We start from the raw sequence: 17,027 nt of genomic DNA, 5'->3' as shown, positions 1-17,027 counted from the left end.
ATGTGTTGTACTTGAAGAGAGTGGGTGAATGTTCCTAAAGGCACCTCCTAGGTTGAAGGACCTCGAAACTTCATCTCCTTGGAAAATTTGAAGTATAAATCCCTATTTGACCTAGTTGTTGCCCTTGGAGAGGCTAGCAAAGATCAATTAGGGCTCCTTAGCACACGAAAATTACCTATCTATGTGTATCTTGACTCCATTAAGCCCAAGCAATAAGGCACTGATCCTCGTATCCTTTTGGTGGTCAAATTTCCCTCTTTTCTTCACTTTTCCCAATTATAGGCCTAACCCCAAAAGGTCTCCTACGGCATCGCACGAAATATCTTGTAGTCATCCAAACACCTTGAAAATTGGTACACAATTGCGTTGGGGTCTTCTCAAGGGGTCCTCCAAATTTGAGCACAATCCAACGTGGAATCCCGAGATATCACAAGCCCTAGCTCAAGGATCATTTCTCTCCCTATGTTGATTTTGGGTTAGTGTCCTCACTTGGATCATTGCATTCAAATTTCAAAAGAAAAATAGTTCTTTGATCCTATTCTCTTCCCTAATTAGGTCAAGCCCCTCTTTGGTCGATCAACTCCATACCCTTGACCTAGTTTGGGTCCACCTGGGTTCTCTGTGGTCCTGCAACTTTATAACTCAAATTCCACAAGGACTACATAGAATCCATTTCTCCATAAGGATCCTTAAGTCTAGGAAGCCCCTTGTCAAGGCATATCCTCCAACCCTAGGCCAAGGTATCCTCATAGCCCTTCTTAGAGAGCCCATCACCTTGCTTCTCAAGCAAGTAAGCTATTTAATTGAGTCTCTCTTATGAATAGGCTTTAATTCCTTACCTTATCATTGATCCATTCATCATTGTGATTCCTCTTATACCGGGTCTCCTCCCATCGGTGAAAGTCCGTAAAGAGAAAGGAGCCTTAGCTGAGGTGACATTGGGCTATCGCTCCATTATTGCCCCTTGACCTAGTAGTTGCTCTATAGGATCCCCTCCTAGGACCCCTGCTAGTTTGAGTGGTAACAGGTCTTAAAGAAGGAAGGGGAAGAGCTTTGTGGTGATTTTCAAGGAGGGATTGAGGATCAAACAACCATTATCATTACCAACCAAATTTTTTTTGTAGATCAAAGATTCAAGATCAATTAGACAAACTTCATTTCTTCCATTCATAGGTATGTTCTTTTAAACCCCTATCTTAATGATCTTTTTGTTGATTTGGGGTAGCATCAGATGTGCTCTAGCCATGAAAATTGGTGCAAAGGCTAAAGCACATGAGATATCCAAGACCCAAAAATGGTTTGGGAAGATCCTACCCGGTTAAGGAGATATTAAAATAATTAATATTTTTAATGGAGTTCCTAAGCCTAAACTTAAGAAATATAAAATATTAATGGGTATTAATATAAAACTAGGTTAGAAGGTTTTAAAGGACATGGATCAAGCCAAATATAATCTTAGCCGTTGATTAGAGATATAATCTCGGTCGTTAAAGGACCAACAGGAAAAGTGTAAGAGGAGACTTGAGGGTCAGTTGGAGAACACACCAGAGTGATCAGTCATTCGATTTTCTAGAGCAGGGTTTGCGAAGAGAAATTGAATCAGTGATCAGAGTTGCAGCGAGGAGTAGTGAGTACAAGGCAGAGAGGCAGAGATAGTGTCGGAAGACCAGCGCATAGGCAGAGAGGCAGACGCAGAGCCAGAGGGAACCACGCAGAGGTTAGTTGGGACTACGCAGAGGCTAAAAGGGACTGTGTCATCCACGCAAAGCCTGCAGAAGTGACACAAAGAGCCGGAGAGGTTGCACAAAGGCTCAGAGGGCTGACGCAGAGGGTTTCAAGCTAACGCAGAGGCCAGGAGGGCTGGCGCAGAACCTTAGATTGTGCTGGAGAGGGTTTCGTGTGGCAGACTTTCAGAATATCTGCTTCAGAATAGAGAGATATTATTGCCAGATTATTTTCTCTGTCAGGTGAACCAGTTTGGCACCCAGTTGTACTCAGAAAGACTGCATAATAATATAACCCTCAAAATTGTTGCACCGGTTTTCCCAAGTTGGGTTTTTTGGGGACATTTGTCCAAAAATAACGGTGTCACTTGTGTGTTTGTCTATTTCTTTCAGTGGTTGATCTGTAGATGGTTGAGACTGTATTGTGTTTATTTCAGTTTTTATATGGATAAATAACTTGTTAGTAATTAAACAAGTAGGCGAAATAAACCAGAGAATACAGATAAAATTTCTAACAAGTAATACTTAGAAATTCCAACATGGTATCAAAGGGTTGCAGATCACAGGAGAGTTTAAGGCACCAGCTGAATCAGAGAATTTGCAGCAGAAATAGTTGTCCCGAGTGACAGAAATTATTCCTAGCAGAAAGCAGTAGAGAAGGGTTGACGCAGAGGACATGTGTCATCAGTTCGAGCCAGAGAGAGACCAGCGCAGAGGTTGAGGAAGGCAGAAGAGGCTCACGAAAAGCCACGCAATGACCAGGAGGGTTGACGCAGTTAGCCAAGGGATCCATTCAGCAAGTGCCGAGATTGCGCAGAGCCTAAAGGCTCAGTTCTTCAGTTGCTGAGGCATAGGAAGTTGTGGGCTTGCAGGGAGTGAAGCTGGTGGAGTGTTATTGCTGCCGAGACAAAAAAGTACCTTACAGGGCAAAAGCAAGGTAGAGGGAGTCGCTACCTAGGCGGATTTCTAGCCAAGAAATCCAGATCAATGTTGCAGGTGCATAGGAGATCAGAGAGGTGTGATTCGATAGTTGGCAGGCGGATTTCCAAGAGGGAAATCGACTCAGAGGGAGTCTAACAGAGAACTTCCAAGAGGGAAGTAGCGACTCAGAGGGAGTCGAAAAGAGAACTTCCAGGAGGGAAGTAGAGACTCAGAGGAGTCAAAAAAAAGAGCAGAGAGATGGCCATGAATGGATTGAGGGATCAGGGCAAGCTGGACGGAGCTTCCAACTTTGTCCTCTGGAAGGCTAGGATCCTGTCCGTTCTAAATAGACATCGCATCAAGGACTCACATTGAAAACAATAGCGATCCCAATTGACCCAGCTGAAAATGAGAAGTACGAGGAGGCAATGGCCAAGGCGAAGTGTATCATCCTTGATGGGGTCAAGGATCATGTGGTGCCACATATTGCCGAGAAGGGCACGAGAAATGAGATGTGGGATGCCCTGAAGAAATTGTACCAACATACTTTCGTGCAAAGGAAGATGTTACTTGAAAATCAGATGTGGTCATACCAGATGCAGAAGGGAGAGTAGATAGATGTCTTCCTCGGTCGATTGAAGGAGATCCGAGACCAGCTAACTTCCATAGGGGCCACACCGGATCAGGAATTGATGGTGAGGACCACATTGAACGTAGACTCAGAGGATTGGGAGGTATTTGTCCAGAGCATACTGGGCAGATCGAGCCTTCCAGATTGGGAGGAACTGCGGGCGGCTCTTCGTTAAGAAGAGAACAAATGGGTGACCAAGACGGGAAGTAGCAGCAAAGGAGCCCGGGTCAAGAAAGAGGAGGAAGAGGATGCAGCTCTAGCATCTGCGGGGAAGCAAGAGAAGAGGAAAAAAAAGGAACTCTCCAAGATAAAGTGCTTCAACTGTGGGGAACTGGGGCATTATGCAAACCAGTGTCCAAGGAAGAAGAATAAGGGAGAGGCGTCTGACTCCAAGGCAGCACTAGCAAAGGCAGAAAAGGAGGTAGAGGAGGATGACGATTGTGCCATGAGTGCTCATGTACCTCTAGAGAAGAGGTGGGGAGACATCGAGTTGTAGTCAGGAAGACTAAAGGCGATGAGAGGAAGGATCCTTGAGGTACCAAAACTCTTGGATCTTACCTGGCTACGGGAGCCCCGAAGTGATAGTAGCAGGATGGCGGATGTCGGTAGAAACAGATGCGGATGAAGCGGTAGAGAGTGCTAGAGTGCAGTAGTCCCAGGCAACACAGAGTGGGTTGCAGCAGTGCGAGAGGCACAAAGAAGGTTGCAGCAGTGCGAGAGGCACAAAGAAGGTTGCAGCAGTCCACGATGGCACAAAGAGGTTTGTAGCGGTGCGAGAGGCACAGAGTTGTTGCAGCAGCGCAGAGGCAGTAGAGGGAGCACAGGATAGCGACAGAGAGAGCTTCAACATCGAGAGTGCTTCTAGCCTAACAAGGATGTCAGTAGTTGGGTGGATCAGTTACTTCTCAGTAACTGAGTTGCAGTGTAGTAGCAGTCATAATAGCATGATGCAGCATGATGAGAGAGAACTGCAGTGCAGATGCAGTGTTGGGAGAAAGGACCAGCAACAGCACAGCCATGGATGTAGCAATGGCAGTGGCAGAGCCATGGACAGTAGTACAGGATGCAGCAGTGCAGAGGATGTTGGGCAAGAAGGGCCAGCATCAGAACAAGTATCGGTGCCGTATAATCAGGGCGATGCTCAGTGTGGGTATTACTAGAGCACAGTCCTTGCTAAAAGGGAGTGTTGATTTGGGGTAACATCGGATGTGCTCTAGCGATGAAAATTGGTGGAGAGGCTAAAGCACATGAGATCTCCAAGACCCAAAAATGGTTTGGGTAGATCCTACTCGGTTAAAGAGATATTAAAATAATTAATATTTTTAATGGAGTTCCTAAGTCTAAACTTAGGAAATATAAAACGTTAATGGATATTAACATAAAATTGGGTTAGAAGGTTCTAAAGGGCATGGATCAAGCCAAATATAATCTTAGCCGTTGATTAGAGATCTAATCTCGGTCGTTAAAGGACCAACAGGAAAAGTATAAGAGGAGGCTTGAGGATCAGTTGGAGAACACACCAGAGTGATTAGTCATTCGATTTTCTAGAGCAGGGTTTGCTAAGAGAAATCGAATCAGTGATCATAGTTGCAACGAGGGGCAGTGAGTACAAGGCAGAGAGGCAGAGATAGTGTCGGAAGACCAGCGCATAGGCAGAGAGGTATATGCAGAGCCAGAGGGAGCCACGCAAAGGTTAGTAGGAACAACGCAAAGGCCAGAAGGGCCTGCGTCATCCACGCAGAAGCTGCAGGAGTGACGTAGAGAGCCAGAGAGGCTGCGCAGAGAGCCAGAGAGGCTGACGTAGAAGGTTTCAGGCTAATGCAAAGGCCACGAGGGCTGACGCAAAGCCTTAGATTGTGTTGGAGAGGGTTTCATGGGGCAGACTTTCAGAATATCTGCTTCCGAATAGAGAGGTATTACTGCAAGATTATTTTCTCTGTCGGATGAGCCAGTTTGGCACCCAGTTGTACTCAGAAAGACTGCATAATAATATAACCGTCATAATTGTTGCACCGGTTTTCCCAAGTTGGGTGTTTTCCGGGAACATTTGTCCAAAAATAACAGTGTCACTTGTGTGTTTGTCTATTTCTTTCAGTTATTGATCTGTAGATGGTTGAGACTGTATTGTGTTTATTTCAGTGTTTATATGGTTAAATAACTTGTTTGTAATTAAACAAGTAGGCGAAATAAACCAGAGAATATGGATAAAATTCCTAACGGGTAATACTTAGAAATTTCAACACTTTTTCAGAGATTTAGGCTTATGCTTGCTTGCCACTTTGCCTACCAACATTTTCCTCCTTTGTTTTTTTTCATTTGCTATGATTTTCATGCCCATGAACCAATGCAAGGGCTTTCTCCATATTTGGACAACAAGCATCATTTTTGTTTTTAAGTTTCTTATGCACCCTCTTATTGCCATTTTTCATTGCAAAATAATGTAGTAATAAATTTGAATGTTTTAAATGAGGAAGTTGTTATTTTTTGTGTAGTGGGGGTTTAATGCTATTTTTTTGTCTTTTTGGTGCCTTAGGACTGAATTTTGAAGCAGATTATTAAACACTTCCACTACAAATATGTCGAAGCCCTCTGACCCACTTTGGCAGTATGGGGAACCGAATGGTAGGACAGATGACAGGAGGGGTTACCCGATTGAAATACCATCTGGCTAGAATCCTTGGACATGATGTTGGACTTTGTAAGAATTCTAGCCTGGAACTTATAAGAGTTGCATATGAAGCAATTGAGGAAAAAGACAGAAAGAAAGAAGAGGTAGTTACAAACAAGGTCGAACGTGTAGGCGAATATTTAGGGCTATATGCTTCCAAGATTGAGCCTGAGGGTAGTGGAAGGGGCTCCATAGCTTCACCTGCTAATGTTACTGGGAGGTCATCATTTTTTGTTTCATAAATCGAATGTGGAGCACAACCTTCAATAAAGTCAATAGTTAAAAAAAAAAAAAAAAGCAAATAGAGTTATGGGGAGGTGTCTTTACTGGAGTGACTTACCTCCCAACTTCACCAAAAACAATCCATTTTGGCAAGCAATGTGTGATGCTATTGTTATTGTGGGCCCAGGGTACAAAAGTGCTACATATGAAGAGTTGAGGGGGCCAATGCTTGAAGCAGAAAAGGACATCAACTCTAGATTGGTGAAGTTGAAGTAGTCATTGGTGGTCTCTGGATGCACAGTAATGTCTGATGGTTGGAAAGATAGGAAGGGTAGGACCCTTCTAAATTTCTTGGTACATTATCCTAAAGGTACCATGTTTAATAAATCAATGGATGCAACAACACATATAAAAGATGCAACATTGATATGTGAGTAGTTATATGGGTTCATCCACGAGATTGGTGTGCAAAATCTGGTGCAAGTCATAACAAATAATGCAACTAATTATGTAGTTGCTGGCAGGATGCTTATGGATACCCACTACTCCTTGCTTTGGACTCCACGCGCAACACATTGTATCGATTTGATGCTTGAGGATATGGGGAAACTCTCCTTCATCAACAAGGTGATTGATAATGGTTAAGAGCATCCCCAAGTTCATATATAACCATGCTTTTGATCTTAGCCTACACCAAAAACAAGGAGTTGCAGCATCCCACAATCACACATTTTGCCACCAACTTCATTACTATTCAATCTTTGCTTCAATGTTAGTTTCAGTTGAAGCTAATGTTTGTTTTTTGTGGGTGGCGTGAGACAGGATGGAAGAGCCATTGCAAAAATGGTGTACATTGACACCTTTTGGCAAGGATTAGAAGAATTGTACTTAGTTAGTGAACCTATAGTAAAGGTTTTGAAATTGGTAGATGGGGATAAGCCTATAATGGCTTAATTGTATGAGGCCATGGATATGGCCAAATAGACCATTTGTGCTTATTATGCAAAAAAGGGGTTCCGCTAGGTTTAATAGACAGATGATGTTATGGGATGCGATTGATAGTCGATGGACAGGGATGCTTCATCCACCCATTCATGTAGCAACACTTTTCCTCAACCCCGCATTTTTCTAGAAATGCAACTTTGATTTTGATTACGAGGTGATGGAAGAACTCCATACTTGTATTCATAGGATGGTACCTAATCCTGAGCTTCGCAGCGAAATCAATCGTGAGATGCAGATGTATCAGAATGATGTTGGACTATTTGGTTTTGATGATGCTATTCATGAAAGGACCATCTTCATGCCATGTAAGTGACAAGTCATGACTCATTAGAATTTACTAATTTAGAATTCTAGATTTTTTAAATTCAATTATGTTTTATTTGAAAGTTTAATTATGTTTTAAGTTTTTAAGTTTTCTTTATTTTGTTGTAGATGTTTGGTGGCGAAGCTATGGTGCAAGGGCACCAAATTTGCAAAAATTGGCCATCAAAATCCTTAATGATACCTATAGTGCTTCAGGGTGTGAGCACAATTGGAGTGTATTTGAGAAAATCCACTCAAAGAAGCGCAACAAGTTATAACTTTGAGCTTCAGCGTTCAACTAAGCAATTGCATTTATTGTAATTTATGGCCCTCAAGTGTCAAGACTCATTAATTTTTTATGACACTCTTATAGGTTGGAGTTCTCACGCCTTAATGACTTGGTGTATGTCGATTACAATCTCTAACTATGGGTGAAGATGTGGATGCCATTTCCTTAGACAATATTGATGCATTGCCTAAGTGGAGGGTGGAGTCTGATGTTCCGATCATGGAGGAGGAACCATTCGAACAATGGCAGCAAGAGGAGGATGACTCAGGGGAGGAGCTGGAGGAGGGGAAGGAGGAGGAGCAAGGAGCATCAACACCATCTTCTATAGATATAGGACAACACAGTTCCATACCCAACAGTCATCGTTTGACATTAGGTGCAGGGTCAAGGCCTTCTACTGCTAGGGGCAAGCCTGACAAACAACCCATCATCTTTTCCCGTAAAAGTTGAAGAGGGAATTGATCTCAAATAGTTAGCTGCTAGTTTTGTTTGTCTTGCTATATATAACTCATGATAATGAGATACATTTATATGTGTGATGTTATTTTGTTCTTCTCCACATTTGAGTCCTTGATTGGACATTTTTATCAGGGATCAGCAAGATTTGGTATCGCCTTTGATGTATCATTTTTATTGGACATCCACTACATCATATATATTAGTGTTTTCTTCATATTTATGTGCCAATGTGTTTATTTCATGTTGTCATTCCTTTATATGTTTAAAAATCTGAAGAAAAAAATGAATATATTTTGCATTTTTTAATTTTTGCCGATATTTTGTTGATTTTTTGGCCAATGTTGCCAGAAAGATGTTTTCAAGACCCTCACTGATATTTTGTCGATGCCGACTTTTTTAACACTGACCCTAATAGACCCTCATCCTGACCTGTTTAGCCTTTTAAAACCCTCAACCTGCTCTTTTTCAAGCCCTCAGCCAATTTGTTCCTCTTGCGACTACCCAGGCAAGCCATGCAGCCAACACTTTGGCCCTCCTGCGACTACCCAGGCAAGCCATGCAGCCAACACTTTGGCCCTCCTGCGGCCAGCTCTGCACTTTTGTGACCCTCCTTTAGGAGACTTGCAAGTCACCTTCAACCAAACCTTCACTCCTTGCAGCTACACAAAACACAGTTTAGCCCATAGACTAGGGCTAGGCCTTATCCTTTACACCAGCAACACCTTAAATAGAATCCAATCTCTCCTACTGCTAGACTTTCTTTGGTAGACTACAGCTAGATCACTTTTCGCCCTCCACACAAGTGATGTCCTTCTCACTTGATGTAATTTAGCCTCTTATTTGGTCCTATATTTATACTTGTCCATAGGTCACTTAGGGAACCCCTTGGTGCTTTAAGGGTGTTTCCAACTCAGCCTTAATCATTCATTAGAATATAAAATTCATTATCTTGGGTTCTAAGCCCACTCTTTTGGGTCAAAACCCCAAACTTGGGTACTTTTCCCACAAAGCCCCAAAGACTTCATTGGCAAATACCTTCCGAACTACCAAATTTCAACACTCCCTCTTAGTGAGGAGTGTATTTCCACCACTACATAGAAGTGGCCCTGCCTCTGAATTTGATCACAACCACGTCCTTCTGGAAGACTTGGATCTTTGAAGATACCATACTCCTTGAAATCTCCAGCTCCATGACTTTTCCTTGCATGGCCATGACTTTCCTTGCATGTGCCACATCTTCTTTTTGCATGATCATGACTTTCCTTGCATGGTTCATGACTATCCTTGCATGTACCATGACTTTCCTTGCGTGCACCATAACTATCCTTGCATGGGCTATGACTTTCCTTGCACCACCACAACTGTCCTCGCATGGTCTGTGACTTTCCTGCATGGCCTAGAAGACTCCACTCTATCGCTTGAACCCTAAAGACTATACTTCCATTGGGTGGTTGACTCTCCTTTGCAATCTCCCTCTGAAACCAAACTCCCTTTGAGCTTACACAACCTCCTCTTGGCTTACTTTGTTATCCCTCCCTAAAAGTGTTGCAATTAAACTTGTGTCTTTTCAAGGTTAGTCCCAAGCTACAATTGAACACTGGGCCTAGTCCACTCTAGACCATCGCAACTCAACTTTGCAAGTGTCCTCATCCACCTGGGTTAAACACCTCATATGCACATGGCTCCATTGTCAGATGTGAAATTCTACAACCCAATGAAGATACTATCTCACAATCAACCTGCTATCCACACAAAGCTACTTTGTCCATGATAAATAAGTCCTTGCCAGGGCACCTAAGTTGTCTCAACATACTTTGATAAGTCCACAGAAGTCCATTATCAATGACCTGCCACAAAAAATATTGTTGTGCACTGAGTTCTCCACCAATCCACCAGAACTCCCATCTTGCCTCATCACCAAACCAGTCAAGACCACATCTCCATGTTCTTTGTTGAACTTTCTACTCCATGTCTAGCCAACTCACTTGACAACACTACTGCTTCCTACAACAGTTTCACGGCTCCCTCCAAGAGCAGACACCTGTGCACACTCTAATCTAGTTTCCCCTGAAAGTAGCTTTGATACCATTTTGGAATTTCCACAAACCCTAGGTTTGGTCTATGTCCTAGCTAGGAACACAAACACACTAGAGATGCCCAAACAAAAACAACTTTGCACAGCAGAATATAACAGCAAGCAAATTAATAACTATACATAATATTTTTGGCCCAAATCACATTCCTTATTTGTCCATTAATAAGAACACCATAGAGCTCTCATAACAAGGATCATGACCCTTTACAAACCCCAATACAAAGCTATAGTACAGTCAATCCTCTGACAGATACAACCTAGGGCTAAGGCCTATTCCATAAGGTCCTCATTTGCCCACCATGCAAATATAATGCAAAATACAACCAGCAAGAGCTTGACTCACCTGGGCTGGTTCCTTTAGCCCACAATCCTCATATTTTCCTTGTTGTACCTTGTTGTAGCCCTCAATCCTTTGTTGCTACAGTCTTACTTTAGCCTCTTGGTCTGCGTTCAGTAGCCCTAGTACCTCCTCTTCAACTTGGCCAACTACAACAACCTCTGTTTCTTCTGCAACTATGTTCATGAGACCTTTTAACCCCACGACCAACTCACTCTAGGCTTCTCATGCCCTCAACCTCTTTGTCCAAACCTCAGTCGACCCTTTCCTTCAACCTTGAGGCTCTCAGCCTGTCTTCTAGGTCTCATATACCCTAACAGACCCTTGGCTTGACCCGTTTGGCCTTTTCAGGCCCTCAACCTACTCTTTTTCAAGCCCTTAGCCAATCTGTTCCTCCTGCAGCTGCCCAGGTAGGCCCTGCAACCAACACTTTGGCCCTACTGTAGCCAGCTCTACAGATTTTGCAACCCTTCATAGGAAGATTTGTGGGTCACCTTCTGCCAGACCTTCACTTCCTTGCGATTGCACAAAACACAGTCTAGCCCACTGACTAGGGCTAGGGCTTATCCTTTACACCAGCAACACCTTAAACATAATCCAATCTCTCCTGCGGCTATACTTTCTTTGGCAGACTGCAACTAGATCACTTTTAGCCCTCCACACAAATGATGTCCTTCTCATTTGATGTAATTTAGCCTCTCCTTTGGCCCTATATTTATACTTGTCCATAGGTCACTTAGGGAACCCCCTGGTCCTTTAAGGGTGTTGCCAACTCAACCTTAATCATTAATTAGAATATAAATTCATTATCTTGGGTTCTAAGCCCACTCCTTTCGGTCAAAACCCAAAAACTTGGATACTTTGTCCACAAAGCCCCCAAGACTTCTCCATTCGGAAATACCTTCCAAGCTACCAAATTTCAACAACACATTTCCTAGAAAGACTTGACTATTGAAGAGTACATTGAGAGGTTCCAAGTCCTTGAGTTAAGGCCATACTCTCCATAGATTTGTTTAGAAACATCTATGCTTCAAAACTGAACACAAAATCTGGACTAAGGTAAAAATGTTTGAATTAGACTCTTTTGGAGAAGGCATTACTATTGTTAGAAGAGCCCAAAACATGGTATATTGAAACTATTAAAGGGAGAGCAAAATAGACCTGATAGTCCCCAATGAATATAAATGAACTAAAATACCTAGGACTTACCATAATACATGGACAAAGATAGCATAAAGCCATGAAAATTTATGCAAATACCCAAGATAAATAACATGAAATAGCACATCCCCATAATACTATGTGTAAATTTTTATCCAAATTATTACATCGTGACCTTTTTTATTGAGCAAAGTTTCCCACCAATGTATGGGATGGTTGAACGTCCTTGGAAAGGATTAATGGACGTCCAAACATCCATTGTGATTGGGAAAATGTACTAAAGGGAGAGAAATAAACCTGAGTTTCCCTAATGAATATAAATGACCCCATATAACTACGACTCACCAAAATACTAGGAGTGAGATAGCATAAACCCACATTATTTTATGAAAACATCCAAGATTAATAATATGAAATGGAACATCCACATGTTACATGTAATTTTTCTCTTTAAAAGATCAATAATTTGAAATGATCTTCATTTTTCCAAGGAAAACGTCATAGGATCCCTTGCATTCCCCAAAATATCCAAATGGAGGGTGACTCAACTGCCAATTACAATAGTGACTAGTAACTCAACAAGACTGAACAGACCTTTAAAAACCTTAGTCAAACTAGAATTAGAGACCTCATGACAAACAACACCTTGAAATAGTCCATTCGAACTAATTGAGCTAACCCACCGAGATATGGAATGGAACATATACATAGCACTGCTTCTAAACTTCTAAGCAAATTCTTCCATTACAACATTTTTTAATTTAAGAAAGTTGCATGCCAATGTAGGGGTGATTGGGTATCCTTCAAGACAGTCTAGAGGCATCTGAACATACCCTAGAATAGGGGACACCCCTAAGATGTCCCCATTGGGCAAGGGATAAGTCAAGAGTGTCCCTAGGACATCCCCTATGTCCTAGGAAAGGCAACGAACACTTCCCACCATCCCCACCTCCTTAGGGTGCAAGAAATGCAAGGGACATGTCCCCCACCCATAAGGAAGCATCCCCATTTCACACTCAAAATTGCTATGGTTTTCGATTTATAACTTTGAATAATGGTAATTCAAGATATAAAATCAAACGTATGTTACATGACCCTTGATTATGGGGCTTAACAAAATGATTTGTGGTAGTGAAAGCCTTGCAAAGTGTTCTAAATCAAAATGTTTTCTTAGGACAACCTCATAATTGCAACTTAGTTCACTACTTTTCCATTTCTTCTTTTTATTTTTCAGATAAATATGTTTATCTCCCACTATATATGTTTTAAAATTTAAAGTCAATATGTTTTCTTAGGACACGTCATAATTGCGAGTTAGTTGCCACTTTTTCTGTTTCCTCTCTTTGTTTTTCAGATAAATATATTGATCTCCCACTAATTTGGACATGACCCAAGAGCTTGTAGACCTTTGGTCCCTTCTGAGTGTACTTGGAACGTCACCGTTTTAGGTTGTCCCATCCACAATGATGCACACCCATGCAACATTGTAAAAAGAAAATAGCTATTAGGAAGGAAATGAAAATGGAAAAACCAAAAACAAAATACTTTGATTGGAAGGGGTAATAAAAGCCAGAACAAAATAGAAAATAGCATTTGATTTGACAGTCAAGGACTACACAGAAACCATGAGAGGAAATAAAAAGGACAAAAGAGTAAAAGCATGGGTAAGCATGAATTGAGAGTAACAAGAAGATGAAAGTAAATAAATCAGGAAAACCCTAAAATTGAATGATGAAGAAAGTAATTACTTACAGATGAAAAAAAAGGCATTGCATAAAGGATGAGCTGATAAATGCGAAAGATCATAAGCTGATAAATTTCAGAGAATCTTGCAAGGGATTACCTCAGGTACATAATGCATCAGCATGTTCTCAATGCCAGACTTCAAAGTGAGTGAGGAGCTAGGGCAGCCACTACAAGCCCCTTGCATTTTTAATTTGACTACTCCAGTTTCCCTGGAGAAAACGATAGAATTCAAAAGTTCATAAATATAGTCTTCAATAAACTGATAAAAAGGTTAAATGGTAGTATTCTTCTACATGTATTTTCAAGGATCAATTATATCAGGGACCAAGCTTTTAATGAAAGATACTAGACTGCAACCAAGCATGGCATAAAACCTACACATCAAAACCACGATATTCAATATCACCACCATCATCCTGAACAGACGGTCGTATGCGTGTCTCTAACAGTTCTTTTATCATGGCAACCGTCTCATCATCATCCTGAAAACTTGATCAAACAAATGTCAAAAACAATGGAAGGGCTTAAAATGAAAAACAAAAATATAGTTACTTGTCTTATGTAAAGTCACTTCCGAAACATATAGAAATCATTCATGTCCATTTGGCGTATAGACAGTAGGTAATGGTAGGGCATCAAACCTACTGGCTTGAAAAGTAGGGCAAAGTCCCATTTTCATTATATTCAGCTGCTAAAAATTTGCAGAAAGAGAGAATAATCGGTCCTTTTTTATTTTTGTTTTCAATATATTTTTCTGAAAGTTTAGCATGTTTATCACAGGAGACAAAAGAGGGAAGTACACCACTTTAGTTTCTTCTATGATTTATTAAAAACACTGTTTAATCATTAGAAACACAAAAGGTAATCTCCTGAGTAAGTTCTTGTAGACAATGCAGCATACATCCCATGAAAGGAGATTGACATCTTTGACACCACTGACTGGCACATCAATTGGGAGACCAGTGATGCTTTCTCCTCTTTTTTTCCGCAAAAATACTTCTTATGGTCACAAACATATATTTAGTATTTACATCAAAGAAAAACAAAAGATGGCAGGGTATGTGTAACGTTATTTACATCCTCTTCCTTAAAGCTACATGAACAGAAATCAAATCCAAAATTCAAATATGCGGATGCTTTCTCCTTGAATTTGGCTGGGCCCTGGGGGATATATGAGGAACAGTCCATGCCATGATTATTGAATGGTTACATAAACATCCTTGATGGTTGATGTTATTTGAACCACATCTAACTCATTCGCAACAGTTGCGCTGCAAGAAGACAATTCTTCAGGCTAGGTATTCTAGTTCTCATACATTTCGTTCTCTGATTTCAGAAATAAGAAGAAAGGCTTGCACTAATAGTTCCATAGTATAGTGGGATAAACACACTGAAACAATGAAAGAATTATCTTCAAGGAACTAATGGTATCAGCATTGCGTACAATTGCAAAAATGTAGGGAGAGAGACTTGACCATGGGACGGGTAGCTTAGCGGGCACTTCTTCCCTTTACATTTCACTATATCTATCCATGAAGGTTGTTCTTGAACTTTGCTTTACAAGGTCTGTCGTGTCCCCTATCATAGACAACTTTCACTAGTAAAATTATACGTTCATCATGTAAGGTCTAAATTTTCTGATTTCACAACCTTTGCCAACTTTTCTCCAACTTATCCATTATCCTACTATTGTGCCTTGAAATATAATTATTCAATGGTTTTCCTCTTTGATCCAAGAAATTTCAAAATGATTAGACTTGATATAAGTCTATCCCCAATTTTTCTAGATCCAAAACGTTTCTGGAACGACATTTATGATGTGGACTAAGAGTTTAGAATCAATATAGACATGCAGTTTGCAAGTTTAACGTTGCATCTATTAGAAATTAGAGAACTCTGGAGTTAAGCATAGGGAGCTTTCGACAGCTTATATAAATCTGGATGGATGAAGACAATTGCCCCCTTTTTGGACTAAGAAAAGCATTTGTAGTTTCGAGTGGCTGCGACAAGGGCAAGCAATAGTTGGGGAAGATGGGTCATCCATCAGCAGGTGCTTTAACCATTTTGTAATAATGTGCTTTCACTCAATGTTATGGGAATACTAATATGGATCAAGGGGAAAATTGGATGGTTGGTCAATCTTGACTCTATTGTTCCCTTACTTCACCTGGGAGGTTAGTCTTTGACTCTAATCTAGTGGGACCTCCTTTGAGGCCTTAGGGTTTAGGAAGGGAACTAGTGGGGAGTCTTTGATAGAAGTAGTGTGTCCAAGATATTCGATACTTACCACTTTCCATATTTCCCATTATTTAATTTATATTCTTCATGTTGGTGGTCACTGGTCATGGGGATTGGCACCCTTTCATCCTCATCCTTGAGTCTGGGCCACAAATCTTTGCCTCGGAGGTTGACGCAGCTAAAAGAAAGGTAAAAGCATAAGAAATCCATAATGAAAGAAAATGACAAAATGCAAAAGATGGTTGGGACATTTAATTAGCATGTGGACAAAAGCCTAACGTGAGCTTTACCCCCCTCATTAGCCATCACCCAATTTCTCAAGCCCATGATACTTTATCTATCAAAAGGAACTCTTCTATTGTCCCAACCTTGATGACCAATAAAATGACTCATCATTAAGGGGTATTAAATGAAAAATCTCAAAAAGCAAGCTTGGGCTCCTGCGTTATGCACCCACAAACCAAAGCAAATCATAAAGAAATAAAAGGCACACTAAAGCAAGGCTGCTTGGGAGCAAGAGCGAAAGCAGGAGCAAGGAGTGACATTTTCAAAAGCTTCCGAATTGAAAGCGATTTTGGGAGTGAAATTTGTATAATATATATTTATATATTTTGATGCATATATGTCAACAAAAGCATCTAAATGATGAATTAGTGATAAAAAACAAAAAAGCATGGATTAAACCATATAGCTCATTCATCTAGTAGTTATAATCTTCATCAACCACACGTCCACAAATTTCAAGTTCTCATTTATAGAGCATGTAAGGGTGCACATAACCAAAATAGCTTCGAGTGCAATCCATCTCTGAACAAAAAATACATCAACAAATAGGCTCTAGATGGCTTCTAGCATCCAAAAAATCATGCTACAACAAATACCTACATATCATCAAAATCATTGCCTATCTTGGGATCTTTGTCATTGATATCACCCTCTAAACATAGCATGTCAAGTCAAGATTTTGTAGGGTCATGATAGAGGAGTTCAACAAACAATGTCACTAACATCAAGGTACATAGAGGGCTTGATACTCTTGATTAAATACGAGTTCCATACCCTAGTACATGACAAAATCCAATGGAAACATCACAATCCCCCCAATCCTAAAATCTTGAAAAATTGATACGTCTGTTGGATTTTCAATGAGATCTAAAATTCTACTTTCTCCATATGAAATCCCATGATGTCGGAAACACTCTCAAACGTCTTGAGGCATTTCATGGTA

General features: G+C 40.9%; 1 protein-coding gene across 1 annotated transcript in view; it reads right to left on the bottom strand.

The window, feature by feature from the left end:
- The window catches only part of LOC149204304 (nifU-like protein 4, mitochondrial), a 186,005-nt gene that overhangs the window by 59,660 nt on the left and 109,318 nt on the right, over nucleotides 1–17,027 (bottom strand). The window contains exons 4-5 of the mRNA XM_089394684.1: nucleotides 13,940–14,043; nucleotides 13,659–13,770 (exon numbers count right to left, since the gene is read on the bottom strand). Coding sequence (XP_089250810.1) covers nucleotides 13,659–13,770; nucleotides 13,940–14,043 — 216 coding nt within the window. The remainder of the gene's footprint in view (nucleotides 1–13,658; nucleotides 13,771–13,939; nucleotides 14,044–17,027) is intronic.

The sequence above is a fragment of the Pinus tabuliformis genome, chromosome 1_2 (assembly GCF_031772625.1).
Source record: "Pinus tabuliformis cultivar Carrire ecotype Pingquan chromosome 1_2, CPIR1, whole genome shotgun sequence".
In the NCBI taxonomy this organism is placed as follows: Eukaryota; Viridiplantae; Streptophyta; class Pinopsida; order Pinales; family Pinaceae; genus Pinus; species Pinus tabuliformis.
Note: the sequence above shows the minus strand (reverse complement) of the source record. Positions and strands in the feature narration are given on the sequence as shown.